This window comes from Haliotis asinina, chromosome 7 (assembly GCF_037392515.1).
Source record: "Haliotis asinina isolate JCU_RB_2024 chromosome 7, JCU_Hal_asi_v2, whole genome shotgun sequence".
In the NCBI taxonomy this organism is placed as follows: Eukaryota; Metazoa; Mollusca; class Gastropoda; order Lepetellida; family Haliotidae; genus Haliotis; species Haliotis asinina.
The window spans coordinates 58,168,343-58,183,624 of record NC_090286.1 but is presented as its reverse complement, the minus strand read 5'-3'; the positions used below and the strand labels follow the sequence as shown (position 1 = coordinate 58,183,624).

The 15,282-nt window shown below is 40.3% G+C and overlaps 2 protein-coding genes across 4 annotated transcripts in view; one reads left to right on the top strand and one right to left on the bottom strand.

The window, feature by feature from the left end:
- The first annotated feature begins 1,268 nt into the window (after nt 1–1,268).
- Nucleotides 1,269–9,310, top strand: LOC137290802 (homeobox-containing protein 1-like). 2 transcript variants are annotated; one of them, XM_067821932.1, is made up of 7 exons: nt 1,269–1,531; nt 2,693–3,133; nt 3,501–3,586; nt 4,622–4,849; nt 5,287–5,487; nt 6,221–6,319; nt 7,434–9,310. In XM_067821932.1, the coding sequence occupies exons 2-7, from the start codon at nt 2,712–2,714 to the stop codon at nt 7,658–7,660; spliced, it is 1,263 nt and encodes a 420-aa protein (XP_067678033.1). In that variant the 5' UTR covers nt 1,269–1,531; nt 2,693–2,711; the 3' UTR covers nt 7,661–9,310. The 2 variants fall into 2 exon arrangements, with proteins under 2 accessions (XP_067678033.1, XP_067678035.1); XM_067821934.1 differs by having other exon boundaries at nt 1,295–1,342; nt 7,434–9,094.
- LOC137290800 (structural maintenance of chromosomes protein 6-like) overlaps nt 9,297–15,282 on the bottom strand; it is a 62,558-nt gene continuing 56,572 nt past the window's right edge. For both annotated transcript variants that reach the window (XM_067821929.1, XM_067821930.1), the window contains exons 25-27: nt 12,141–12,293; nt 11,599–11,696; nt 9,297–11,403 (exon numbers count right to left, since the gene is read on the bottom strand). In XM_067821929.1, the coding sequence (XP_067678030.1) occupies nt 11,295–11,403; nt 11,599–11,696; nt 12,141–12,293 (360 nt within the window). In that variant the 3' untranslated portion in view covers nt 9,297–11,294. The remainder of the gene's footprint in view (nt 11,404–11,598; nt 11,697–12,140; nt 12,294–15,282) is intronic.

The window sequence follows — 15,282 nt, the reverse complement described above, 5'->3', positions numbered from 1 at the left end:
ATCCGCATGCTCGCAATTGTAGATGTACACTCAAATAATTGTCAAAACATTTGTCTTCACGTCAAATTCATCAATTATCTACAGTTCTGTCACATTTACGAGGCCGAGCAACACGGTTATGGCTTCCTGGCTTGGTTAGCAGCACATAGAAACCAAACACAGCCGGGCTACGGATTCGTCACGAGTGGCTACGCTGTTCTGGCTGTTCCATTGTCCTCCTCCGGTAGTGAGATCGATAATGTGTCAAGGCGGTCCTTTTTATTGCTGGGGTTAAGTTAAGGTATATTTGGGAACAAAGCAATCGGTGAAAAAGGTCATAAACTACCGGCACTCGAGGAGAAAATAATTAACCATACTTCAAAAACGGATTTGAAAAACACACGTTTTCTTATCAACGCTCAAGTAGATTTTTTCTTGAGTAATCTTATCATTGAAAAATTACTCCCAATTTGCTACCACAAAAATGAGCTTTAATCAGGAGGTTAAAGACCCTCCATACTCAGTTCAGATTTTCGATAGGGTAGCTTTTCTTAAACCTTATAATTATGTCATGGACACATCAGAAGGGATGATATCGGGCCAGGGCTACACAGAATAGTTAATGAAAACCCAAACAGGCAATGCTTTATGTCACCCCACCGCCCATCTCTGTCACTGTAAGATCCCTACTATATGTAATAATAAAAGCGAGAAAACCTTTTCGTGTTCACCAGAATCTGTGCTAAAAGCAAAGTCGAGCGTACTAGTTTATGAATCGCCATCAGATAGTAATGGTATGAGGAGTACACCAAAACGTGAACGCGGTGACACCCGTTACAAACACATGCAGAGTCAAGTCCTAACTTCACCTATCATAGAACGAACATGACGTCACGATACGTTGATGGTGAAGTCTCAAGACATTATGACAAACTTGTGCAACCTGTGTTACGTAAACAGTGATATGTTCAACATTTCAACAATGCTGTGTTACGTAAACAGTGATATGTTCAACATTTCAACAATGCTGTAAAATACACGAAGTAGCTGATTTGTTCAGGGACAATATGGTCTCTGATTTGTCGAAGGTGATGGAAATAATCGTTTTATTTTTCATTCTGTCTGAAAAATAACTCTCTGTAACCTGTAAATAGTCGAAACATTTATGTTATCACTTTAACGGTTATACATTTTTCAGAACATTTGGCAAATAACTTGCCGAGTTGAATAATTTGAAATAATTACAAGACGCGCACTAGTGCTCTGCCCGTGACCCCCAATCTTCCAAGAATGGAACGTTCCATGGTTACCACTGTCGCATATGTGATGCATGGTGTTAGTGAGAACGACCGCTGTTAACCTGGTTAGTGAGATTAGCAAGTGAGGCGATGCGTGGTTTCGCTAGAAACACCACCGATATTAAATGCATGCTTATACCCGAGTGCAGTAATACAGTAATATAATGTCAAACTAGAGTATAACAGTATAACACATTGTGGAGAGAGTTACATGGCACGGAGGGAGCCGCAGTTAGGCGCGTTGCAGTGAGTTGGTAAGTTAACCAGTCTAACCAACATGGCCGCCGATGTGCTCGTTAAGTAGTTAACGCTTCGAGCGGCCGTTTTCTATTAACTAAGAAATATGTTAAAAAGATTCCGTGTAATTAGCGTTTAGGAATAAAGTAATGTTACAAGAACTTATCTAGATCTATTTTTAAACTTGGGGAATCCCCATACTATAACGTCTACACTTTGTTGCCTGCTTTGGTTGGGTCAGGAAGGGACAATTCGGAGAACACGCCCATAAGTCCTGGACAATACTGGGTCGGTTCACCACCTTATCTGCCTTCTATCTACCAACGCCTGTAACACCACCAAACAGTGCACATGTAGTATGCCAGTTGTTTTTTTCTTCATGTGATTATAGGAAACAAAAACATATCAATAAACATAACAAAAATAATATTATCAGTTCATATGTAACAAATCCTGATGAGAACAGAAAAAAACCCGGAAATCAAACATGTTCCATGTAGATATTATGATGGCTGTTATAGTTTGTTTGTGTGCTTGTCTCATAAGAGAGACAATACATAGTGTGTAATGTTGCTTTATCACACTTATGCAGTTGTTAAACATGGAGGAATATATCTGAAATTCAGAAAATAAGAACTTTAAGAAAGTACCATTCGTGAACACACACCTTTCCCCCAGTTTGCATTAACGTAAGCATCCCAGTAACATCACTGAAGGACAAACACAATATTGCATAGCAATGAATTAAGTTCAAGTTGCACAGTAAGTGAAATGGGAGAGAAAAAGGCATTTGAACAGGATTTTGATAAATTTAGTAGATTCCTGTCTGTGAATAACACAAGTACAAGTACACCACTATTTCAAGATATGAATTTGGGACTTTGATAACACTAGATGTGAATAAAACTTTTTGTAATACTTGCAATATGTTCCCAGTGGATATTTCATAGAAGTTATTTCTTGACGTTAAAAATGTGTATTGGGTCTAACAGCACTAATGTCCTATGAAATCAGTATATGTCCATTGTCTAGGTATTAATGTTTTGGGTACAGGAGAAGTTAGGTATGGCAGCAAGCAACTGTATGACTGAATACAGTAAATTATATGAGCTAGGGCAATGGATTGCTCACATAACACAAGTACATGTATTTTATGGCTTGTTATGTCTCTTTGATAGCCTGAAGTGCTGGGCAGCCATGTCTCTACCGATGGTGTCCGTCGGCACTGGACAAGCCCTCTTCACTGTCGAGCAGATTGAATTGATCCGGCGCCTCAGGAACAGCGGTATCACCAAAGAACAGGTAATCCAGGCCTTTGATGCCTTCAGCCGCATTGATGCTGAACTGGGACACCTGTACACTGTCCCCCAGTGTCTGGCGCCAATGGGCACTGTGACATTAAATCAGCCGACACCATGTCAGTCTGCCAAAGCCTCAAGTTCTACAGAGGTGTCAAGGGTCAAGCGTCGTCGAGATGATAGCTATGAGGAGGAGGGGGGTTTTGGGGACGAGGAGATTGTTGTACATTCCTTCGAGGAGCGTGAACTGGTCAGTCCACAGAACAATACCTCCATTGGGATCGATGATGACCTCAAAGCCAGACTAGATGACTTCATGAAGTTAGTACCATGTTTTTTTATGTTTGTTTACTTCTGAACTAAACCGTTCTCTTTGACATCACCTCTGAAGGTGGCTGTTTGAAGGGAGGTAACTGTGACCTAACCAACATTTAATGCAGCACAAGCTGTCTATTTCATTTCACCTAATGTACCTCACCATTAACCTTATCAAGATAATAGAGCTACCATTGTTTATGTTTCCTGGCAATTGTTTTTACTTAAAGAAATCAGCAATAAAAGGAATTTCAAGTAGCTTAAGTATGCAAACAACCATAGTCTAGCAGATATGGAACCAGTTTGGTCTCCAGGTCAATACAAAGTTTTTGTGGGGATGCTTTTGACACATCTATATTTTCTATGTTGACAGAATGCCAGCTCCAAAGAGACTTGAAGAAATTGTCACCATGGTAACAATGGCTGGTGTCAGGGTGCCAATCATTGCGGACAAAACAGGTAATGATAGCAGTTGGATTATCAGGTGTTGATTTTCTGTAACTACAGTTTGAGTCCTGAAAAGTGCCATTAGTTCAATGAGTCCACTGACTGTCATGAACATTGATCTGCGCAGTTGGGAACCAATGAAATGTGTCAACCAAGCCAGCGAGCCTGACCATCCGATTCCGTATGTCACCTCTTACGACAGGCATAGTTGCCTTTTATGGCAAGCATGGATTGCTGAAGACCTATTCTATCTTGGATCTTCACAGGTCAGGTGTTGTGAGAACTATAATCAAAATCAGAGTTATACTTGGATTTGAGGATTTATCATCAGGATATTTTCACATCTGAGGCTGTAAATTCTCTGGCTTCAGGACAACTTGACACAAGTGTGTTTGTGTAAAAAACAGTAGTTGTGAATTGATAAATTAAACTGGTAATGATATTAATAATGATGAGATCATTTATATCACACCTTTAACTGGCTATATATCCTTAAGTATATGCTTAAAGCACACAATCTGATCATCTTTACTGTAGATAACCCAAGCAGCCTCTTAGGCACTAGAGGGTTAATCGTCTTGCGACTTATTTCACTGGGTACCCATTTGCTGCCGGGTGAACAGAAGCAATTGTTTAACAAACTCACTTGTGTGAGTGAGTATGGGTATATGCTGCTTTCAGCAATATTCCAGCAATATTCCAGCAATATCATGGAAGGGTACACAAGAAATGGGCTTCACACTTGCCTAAGGAGAGATCACATGGGCTTAGTTCAAGGGCAGGACTGAAGTCTGAGAAACTAGTACTTGTACTGGAAGAATCAATAAAGTTGATGGATGAGTCTTGTCTTCACAGATATTTACAAGTGCCACTGATGGATATGTCTTGTCTTCACAGATATTTACAAGTGCCATCGATGGATGTGTCTTGTCTTCACAGATATTTACAAGTGCCACCGATGGATGAGTCTTGTCTTCACAGATATTTACGAGTGCCACCAATGGATGTGTCTTGTTCCCACTAATGGATTCTCTCTTTTTATTCTAGGACTATCGGTTTCCACCATCAACCGCTTTCTTCAGGGAGAAACTGTGGACATCTCTAGCAACCAGAGACGCTCCATCTACATCTGGTACCTGAAGCAGCTTCAGAAGGCAGGTACCACTACATACGTGCCGAGCAAACCTTCAATGTCCAGGCCACAAGCAGCTCTTGTACACAGGAAGGGAACAGGGCAGCCAGTTGTACAGATCATTCCCAACATCAGGACACCAGGTAGGAACACCAGGTGGCCACAATGGCACCATGCTTGTCACCCCTTTATTTCTGTCGTACAATATTTTTATTGGAGTGAAACAGGGCTTGGAATCATCCCACATGTAACAAACTTACCTTGTCAGCTTGCTGGTCGTGTGCACAAAGTATCCGACTTTGGATCAGAAGGTCCGTGGTTCGAATCCAGGACTTTGAAATTATCGGAAAGCATGGATGTAACTGTGACAAGACATTGAAAATGAAAGTGCCGGTACCTCTTCTGAAAAACAATATGCTGATTCTTGCTGTCTCTGCATGTATTAGTCCATGTATTATTACTAACTGTAACTTGTGGACCTGAGAACAGACATAGACTTGTTATCTGCTGCAACATTTCTGTCCAGTCTGTATAATACTCCGATGGGAATGATGAGATTCCTGCTTTCCCTCTGTGGTAGAGACCAGTCTGGACAGCAGCACGCAGGACAGCCACTTCACAATCATCCATGGCAGTGAGCCCATACCTCGCCGTGAGCGCTTCACCTTCCGAGAGAAGCACATTGAGATTCTGGAAGAAGCATTCCGAGCCAATCAATACCCATCGAACGAGGAGCGTGAACAGATAGCTGTCAAGTGCAATGATGTTATGAAAATAGTTTGTAAGTATGCAGCCTGATGTCTGTGAAACATGAATTAGGGTGTGAGCAAGCTTTCAAAGAAAGAAAATCATTGCATATTTCCATTTGAAAACATGATGACCTTGTGGTGAGAGGTGACACATTGTACTGTTACAGAATCAAGACGTTTCTTTGTTCCCATACCCAGTCCTCTATGTACGACCTACGTACAACTACTTGAGTTAACCTTCCACAATGTATAGGAATGGTGACATGTAACTGAGAGCCAACAGGTCTAAGTGGGGTGACCATCTAAGGTGTAGAGTTATGTCCCTTGGCATGACTTGTGATCATGGGGACAAATGTCAGTTTAGGTTCTATGTATGTACCCCCTCATGCTTTCCTCCCACATCCAGCTCACATTATGTGATATAACTGAAATACAAGCAGAATAGAACCAAACTCATTCACTGCCTACCAGACCCAAGCTGGTTACCTGAGACCTTCATTGAAGTGCCATGGCCTGGTTACCTGGTATGAAAATGAGGTATGAAAACGACTAAATACTCCCATCATTAATTACTGGATGGGAAGGTCAGGGGTTTTCGAAGCACAAGTGTACTGAAACTTGAGACACTCTCTTGATGCTCACTATATTTGGATGACCCTTGATGAAAGACAAACAGCACGCAGAGAAATTCCCCACTTTATGCATAACCATGACCAAATGTGTTTAAAAGCCAAAACCCTTGTGCATGGTATTTGTGTTTTGTAGCAGGACGAAGACTGTCAGAGAGAGAGAGGGTCACAGCCTACATTGTGTCCAACTGGTTCAACAATCGTAGAAAGGAGGTCAAGCGACTTGCACGAGAAGGTGGGCTTTCAAACATATAGTCATAGTAACAAGGAGTGGAAACACATATATTTCTGTCACTATAAAGTTGCATTTGACATTGGTGAATTTTAAAAATATCATTTCACCTTCTGAGTCATCGCTTTTAGACATGAAAATGTACTGCAAGCTAGATGAGTTCTCCAAGAAGTCACCTGCATTTTGTGGCATCTTGTCATGCAAAACCGGCCTGGACAGTAGATATCACTTGACTGAGAACAAGTGACATTTACATTGTATATACTCATCAACTGAATTGTCATAATGCCATTACGTCATCAGTTACTGACCTCCCAATATTTGACATCACAAAGAACATCGATGACAATGCTATGACGTCACAATGCTATTTCATAAGGCTGATGGCATCACAATGCTCAGACGTCACTGCTCAAGATACCTAATGGCAGTTTTGTGTTCAGAAAATTCTTTCACTGATGAAGAATGATTTTGTATGATAAATAAGATCTCACCCTCATGTCTTCTGATCAAATTTATCAAAACTCGCACATTTGTAACTTTAATCAATTCATGTTTTGTGTATTTGATATCAGAAAACATTTGAGTGAGATTCTCTACGATGTCAAACCATTTTATGTAAACTGATTTAAAAAATTGTATAGCAGGAATATTACTGAGTGTGGCATAAAACAGAACTCACTCACATTTGTGTTAGATGTATCTTGTTTAGAGGACAACATGCATATTTTAGAGGGAAGCAATGTGGTTATGAGATGAGCAACATCACTGATAGAGCCGCCATAATGATTCCTATGCTGACAAGTGGTTTTGCATGCATCTCTTCAGAGATAGATAACGCTATGTGGGCAATTACAATTAAGTGAAGGGATATAACTCTGTCAAAAATGATTTATTTCAGCAGTGGGCACAATGAAGTCTTACATCAGGATGTGGTTTCATTAACAACAAACTGCTGTTGGTTGTTGCACTCTTGAAATTTCAAAGGCAATGGATGTTTGTAATAATCTGTGATTTAACTGTATTTAAGATATTACCCTCATTATGATCCTAGGATTAGTTTGTGGTTTCAGTTGAACAGTCTTACTGATAAACAACATATCTGATTGTCATACAGAAGGTGTTGCCTATGCTGACGTAGTGCTCCCGAGTCGACTGAAATCTCGCCAGTTTGTCCAGAACTCTGAATCTCCAAACTCGCACGATGATTTGGTCCCAGCAGAACCAGATGGCAGTGACAGCAGTCAACTCGACTACGCCACCATCAACAAGATGCTGTATTCCTTGGAGGCAGAAGAAGAGAAGGTTGTCATCAAGCAGGAACCTGCAGATGAGGAGTCCTGACGAGCTGCCATCAAACTGATTGGATGAGAAACAAGCAGATGATGACAGCTGTACCCAGATGTTTCTGTGTTGTCTTGCTCAGATGTTCTCTGATGGCCCATTGTGTTTCCAGTATTGCTCAGTGGAAAGATGGTCTTACCAACTCGCTTGATCAGATGTTCCTTGAAGGCAGAGTCCAATGGGTGTATTAGGTGGACATCAGAAGGGTGGACTTGTTGGGTCGTGCCACTTTTTGAGACTTAAAGCCCCTTAAGTCTCATTTACAGGAGACCCCAAAGATTCTTCACATGGATCCAATGGAGTTTATGGCTAACCATGTATATGTCTTTTCAACTGTTTTGTACAGTGTTGCAGCAACTGGATTGGGGAAAGTTTTGGCTGTTTGTCGGCTTCTTTGTGATGAAGGGTGATGCAAAGCAACAAATATTGTATGAGCTCCCACTGATTAAACACTCCACACATAAAATCATACAAACTTTCCCTCAGTCTGAACAGGAAAGTATGCTTTAAAAGAAAGTACTATTGTTTAGGTGCCTGACAGCGTTCACTTCTGTCATTTCCAATACGTAAAACTACATTGTTGTGATGTCTGTTGTAAGTTTCAACCAGATAGCTGTATACAGTGTTTCACAGTCACGAACCATATGGTTAGAAAGAAGATTTGCTACAGTCAGAAGTACCACAATCACTAACTACATGGTACCATCTAGGACAGTGAAGACTGTCTACAGTCAGGAGTACCCCAATCAGTAACCACATGGTACCCATCTAGGACAGTGATCACTGCATACAGTCAGAAGTACCACAATCACTAACTACATTGTACTATCTAGGACAGTGAAGACTGTCTACAGTCAGAAGTACCACAATCACTAACAACATGGTACCGTCTAGGACAGTGATCACTGTATACAGAGTACCATGTGGTACCCATCCAAAATGTCAGCAACTGAGGTTGACATATTAACTTTGCTACTTATCAATAATGTTTGTAATCTTGAAAATGTGATCTTGGGATGTAGCGCATCCTCCTCTTATTGCAATATGCTTCAAAACCTATGTTCATACTCCTCGGTGTCTGGCTTACAAAGCCTTTTTATCTCCCTACCTGCCATCTTTGACGATATTTATACCGTTTTGGGATGCTATGACTGCTGTTTTGTATGCTCAGCGACTGTCCTTGGGCACTGTTTTGTTTCCATTTCAAACGATTACGTTTCCATTACAGAGCGTTTGTTTTGGTTTCAGAGGATATTATTGCAGTTTATTTTCCTATATTGGTAATTTTTGTTCCATTTTGGTGTATGAGAGTTCAGTTTGGATGATTTGTTCACAGTTTGTATGGTAGGCCTGAGCATGGGGATGTTCTTGTATCAGTGTGTGATTACTTCACGCAGAAATCAACAATAAAAGAAAACAAACAAATCAATCTGCCCAAGGAAGTTGTTGCAGATGTGTACATGTGATCCTGTGGCCAGGCTCGCAGACTTGGTTGACATGTCACCAGTTCCCAGTTGTGCAGATCGATGCTCAAGCTACTGATAACTGGAATGTCTGGTCCAGACACCATTTACAGGCCGCTGCCATATATAGCTGGAATACTGCTGAGTGTGGCGTAAAACTCACTCACTCTATATTACTGTCACAGTTGTTTCTACATTTTATTTTCTATTCATAAAGTCAACATAACAATTTTTTATAATATATTTATCCATGAACACTCACTCATCCACACTGAAAACATAACATCAATTTTTGTAACATCGCATGAAAACAGTTGAGGGCCAGCTTTTAATGGTCTAAAAAATGCACTACAAACCTTATGACACCCTGTTCTAAAGGCACTGATTGTCTGATGATATTTTCTTTCCAAGAGAGCCAGGCCTGAACTTGGCCAAATAAACACATGAGTAGGTCTGATTCTGACTATTCCAGAAGCACTTGCAAGCAGGGGAGTTTTGCATGAACTACCTGTTCCAGGTATGTATATAGTCTGTGGTCTGCCAACTGAGCAGTTCTGGACACTGCAGTGGAGAATATAGGTATCTGTTAGTGTTTGTCCCCAGTGAACGTAGGGTTGGATGTCAGTGATGAAGCAAGTGAGCACAAAGGTACTCTGACACTTGTGGCTGGATGACTCATGTTGCAGTATACACAACTTCTTATCTGTATTGAACATGAAACCTTGCATGCAGGAGAGTCCCCTCTAAGTAACTACAACAGTGTGATGGAGGGCTTATGTTCCTTCCAGGGCCTGGCCTTCCATAAACAGTACTACCTAGCCTTATGACTATGGATACTAGTGAAAACAATTGTCTTTCGTCACTTTCGGCTTGGCCATTACATCTTAACATTCAAGCATATTTTGATACAAAGGACACATTTGGTAGAAAAAGCTATCCCTCAAAATCTAACAGTTCCACTGGCTGAGATAGTAATTGCTTCTTCCCCACTGTAGAAAATAAGGAGACTGGGACATGTCACAACAGGAAACAATTGGCACATTAAGTCAGTTTGACAAGTAATAGAAGTAATACTTCACAATCAATAAATTAAGCTTACTAAAATGAAAATGCAAAACAACTTGCAAAAATGAATGACCGTGTAAGATGAACACTGAATCCATGAAAACAAAAGATAACATGTAGCTCCTAAAACAGCCCATAGTTCAACCAGTCAGAGTTACCAATGTAGAAAGTCAAATCCAATAATAATAAAATCTGGACATCATAATCGTACCTAAGTCATTAGAAAGGATGTAAAAATACACATTTCTCTGTATGATACACTGACTGGAGTACAGTCTAATATTAAATGCCTCAAACATTGAGACTTGGCATTCAGCACAATATTGGCCACTTGGCTTCTGCAACATTGTAGCATTAGGCATCCAACACACCCAAGTCATCTGGTGCCAGGCATCTGGGACAGTGCTAACACTAGCATTCTGGTGTCAGATGTCTGGGACAGTGTCAACACTAAGCTGCTGGTGCCAGGCATCTGGGACACTGTTAACACTAGGATTCTGGTGTCAGACGTCTGGGACAGTGTTAACACTAGGATTCTGGTGTCAGACGTCTGGGACAGTGTCAACACTAGGCTTCTGGTGTCAGATGTCTGGGACAGTGTCAACTCTAGGCTTCTAGTGTCAGATGTCTGGACTTGGTCAACACTAGGATTCTGATGTCACATGTCTGGGACAGTGTCAACACTAGGATTCTGGTGTCAGATGTCTGGGACAGTGTCAACACTAGGATTCTGGTGTCAGATGTCTGGACTTGGTCAACACTAGGATTCTGGTGTCAGATGTCTGGGACAGTGTCAACACTAGGATTCTGGTGTCAGCTGTCTGGACTTGGTCAACACTAGGATTCTGGTGTCAGATGTCTGGACTTGGTCAACACTAGGATTCTAGTGTCAGATGTCTGGACTTGGTCAACACTAGGATTCTGGTGTCAGTTGTCTGGGACAGTGTCAACACTAGGATTCTGGTGTCAGATGTCTGGGACAGTGTCAACACTAGGATTCTGGTGTCAGATGTCTGGACTTGGTCAACACTAGGATTCTGGTGTCAGATGTCTGGGACAGTGTCAACACTAGGATTCTGGTGTCAGCTGTCTGGACTCCATCAACACTAAGCTTCTGCTTCTTCCTCCTGAGTCTCACCGAACGGTAACACTCCCTGACCTCTGTCAGGGTCTGGCATTCGGAAAATACGTGAGTCTATGCCGATGCTCAGTTGACTGAAAACAAAATATAACTGAATGTATTTCAAATTTGAGAAAAAGAAATGAAAGACATCATGTTATATGAACCTCAACCCATGCTTAATTATCTGAACCATGAGACAGCTATGTCAGCCGAAAGTTATGTGTCTGCTGTGACACACTGTATGTCTATGACTTGTAAGTGGCAGACAGATCCTGTACATTTCTGACCTCATGTCTTGTGGGGTGAGGAAAATGAACTGCCGTCCTGTCTGCACCCGAGCTACCTCCATCATCATATCCATAGAGATCCGCCGGTTTACCATGTCCTGAAATACATCATCAGATTTGTGAGGAGTTCGGGACCTAAATCCCCAATATTCTTGCCATTTGCCTGTAGTCTATATACTTGTTGTTCATCTAGACAACAGTCAGTGTTATTTCAGCCTTATCATGGCAGCATGTAAATAATTAAGGCTGGCCAGTGTTCTGTGTCAAGCAGCTGTTCAAGTGAAATTATAGTTGTCTAACACCACAAGCAGTACAGGCACTGGAACTGGTAACAAGAGAGGTATAGCTTCTGGTTCCAAGAGAGGTAGCCATTTCTGTTCGCTCTCATCGTGATATTGTTGGAATAATGATAAATCAGCTTTAAACCTTCCTCACTCACTCAAAAAAAGGGGTAAAACCATTGGTTATAACAGAATAATGGTAATTCTTTTACCAAGATCACATGGCAGATAACTACACAACAAAATGGTTGCTACACTCACCATGAAAACGTCAAACTCGTCCAGGCATCTGAAAGGGGACTCCATGGCATCCCACAATGCCAAGATGAAGCATACAGTCGAGAAGGATCGTTCGCCTCCTGACAGAGACTTAAGATCCTTGGTCCCCTCTGCTGAACTAGTGGTCGGTTGTACCTAGCAAAACAACTCAACATTACAATTTACACTTTGCATGCATTATACTCAATAGGACTAGTTTAATCATGTTGGTTTACACTGATATATTTAGTAAATTTAATCATGAAGAAAACAGTGCAGTTATATTAAAATTCAGATATGCATATTTATGTACAGATTACACAAAGCAAAATGCATGTACACAGATTACAGGTTAGTGGGGTATGACAGATACAAGCAACACACCAATGAAACATAAAACTTTAGAAACAAGCAACAGATAGTCCATAACTGGTCACACGGTGTACGTTAGATATGATTCCCATCAAGAGAAGTGACAAACACCTAAACAACTGCTCATTTCTGTACCCTTGGTGGATAAAACCTGTATGCTGACATTCTGCCATTTCACTACTAGGGAGAGAACTGATATCAGTCATTCTGGATCTTGATCTTCATATCTAGTTGTGACAGGAACATTACACCTAATGTTCTTGCTGATTATTACATGACAGTCTTGTATCTCTTTTTGTTCATGACTTGGGTTGTGGGACATCTCAAGACAGTTTGGATAACAGTCAGTCAATGTCCCTGGAAATAAACTTATCGCTATGTGAAATCCTGAAAAATCATTCATACTAAACATGAGAAAGCAAATACATGGACAAAGAAGATACAGGCTGGGGTTCACACTTTCTTCTATGAGAAGATTGCTGGATTGTCAGTATAGCTACTGCTGGTGTAGTTACTTCTGGTGCATCTACTGCCGGAGCTGCTACTCCAATAGCAGTGACAGGTGTGAGAAGAAGCAACACAACTCTGTGAAAGCAGCTGATCTGTTCTACTAAAGAGCAACTAGTTCTCAGCTCATTGGCTAATTCAATGTGGGCTTCAGGTGATGACTTTGGAACTTATGGAACTAACTGGTGTGACCTGTCATGGGAAAGATGAAACAGAATTTCATTCGGTTTCACGACGGACTAGGTCTTTTTGAGATACAAATGTATCTACATTATTTCCTTCAAGACATCTGACATAGAAAGGCTATTCATAGATGTCTAAACTCCAACCAACACATCTCAACCTTTGTGTATACTGAAATCTCCAAGCTGTAAAGAGGCAGCGTTATCAAGATTTCATGCTGGTGTGTATGAATGGTGGCAATCGCTAGCCATAATTTTGGTTCCATCCATTGCTGAATACAAGCAACTACAGCTTACTCCTGTCTTCTCATTACACAGTAACTAGGACCATACTCCCTACATTTCAAGACATTCGCATTTAAACAGTTTGAACAAATGTAACAAAAAGATTTTTCAGAGTCCACTCATCTCCATGTATCCACTTGAAAATTATTTTTTCAACTTTTATAGGTTGATTCCATTGCAAAATGTGTTTGTTTACATATCAATCAAAATGTGTTTGATTTGTTTACATATCAATCAAAATGTGTTTGATTTGTTTACATATCAATCAAAATGTGTTTGATTTGTTTACATATCAATCAAAATGTGTTTGATTTGTTTACATATCAATCAAAATGTGTTTGATTTGTTTACATATCAATCAAAATGTGTTTGATTTGTTTACATATCAATCAAAATGTGTTTGATTTGTTTACATATCAATCAAAATGTGTTTGATTTGTTTACATATCAATCAAAACGTCTCTGAATATATCCAATGCACATGAATGAAAAATATATGGGCTCCACTGTACTGGAGAGAAGCCACAATTCATGGTATCACTTGCATTGTGTGTTATATGCAAATCTGGTGCCTGGCTTGTCTTACTGATGTGTAAGCTATGGTTGGAAATGCACACATACTTGTTATAACTAGCTAATCTGAGACAGCAGTGCATCCTTCTTCAAACCTACTTACTTCCAGTGCAATACTATTACATGCTGAGTCACAGGGACATCACCATACATACGTTTCATCCATCGCTATGTATCATGATACCAATGTCACGATTCAATACGTATCACAATATTGATGTCATGATGTAGGACACATCACAATGCCTTTTTATGTGGCATTACTGCATAAATTGATACTAACTTGATACAACTGTTAATTACATAAACATATTCATAGTTATATTTTCAAAACTAAATACGATAATTTTATCGTCTTAGAAAAAGTATCGATGGATCGTGACTGCTGAGTCATGCTCACATTCTCAAGCCACTTTAATGTACCTGGCCTCAAGGAGGATCCAAAAGTCATCTAATGCAATCATTTCTGGTCCAGGACACTCAGTGTAAACCGCAAAGTCCTACTCTCTTGCTTGGTGTAATCATGCAATCAATCCTATGCTACAATCTCCATTACTGAGAACATTAATTGCACATCTAATTCATTGACACATTTCATCATTAGTAAACACATGCCTCATGTAAGAAAATATAAAGCAACAAGTGTTTGCCACTAACATGGCAATGTCCCCCCACTGCTAAAGAAGAATGGTATATTTATAACATATTCATCATTCTTTACTTTTCGCTCACACACAAAATGTGTGAAATGAGTGGAGTCTGGATGATCACCCTATGTATGCTGTCTACAGAATTGAGGACACTGGTTGCAATGTTTTATGGAAAATTGTGTTAACATAAGCAAAACATGGACAAAGTGTTGAGGTCATATTGAAAATTAGATCAAGGTCACCCAAATAGGCTGGTGTTTGCACAATTCCCTAATGTTGACTCACCAAATGTAGGCTGTCACTAAATTTGAAGACATCAAACAAAATAGTTCATGAGATATGTTAAGGAGTGTTCAAAGTGTCATAGTGACCTTGACAATAAGGTCAAAGTCACCAAAACTGACTGATATCTGCATAATCGCCCTATGCAGGCTGTCACCAGATTTGAAGATATTGTGTACAATAGTTCATAAAATACTGCGTTAACAAGAATCTGAATATGGTGACCTTGAAAATAAGGTCAAAGTCACCAAAACTGACTGGTGTCTGCGTAATCCCCTATTGTAGGCTGTCACC

What these genes read in the sequence shown, in the direction of transcription:
- LOC137290802 (XM_067821932.1), top strand. Translation starts at nt 2,712, where the DNA reads ATGTCTCTACCGATGGTGTCCGTCGGCACTGGACAAGCCCTCTTCACT. An exon ending in AATCATTGCGGACAAAACAG is followed by an intron (nt 3,587 to 4,621) that starts GTAATGATAGCA and finishes TTTTTATTCTAG; the next exon opens with GACTATCGGTTTCCACCATC. An exon ending in TGATGTTATGAAAATAGTTT is followed by an intron (nt 5,488 to 6,220) that starts GTAAGTATGCAG and finishes TGTGTTTTGTAG; the next exon opens with CAGGACGAAGACTGTCAGAG.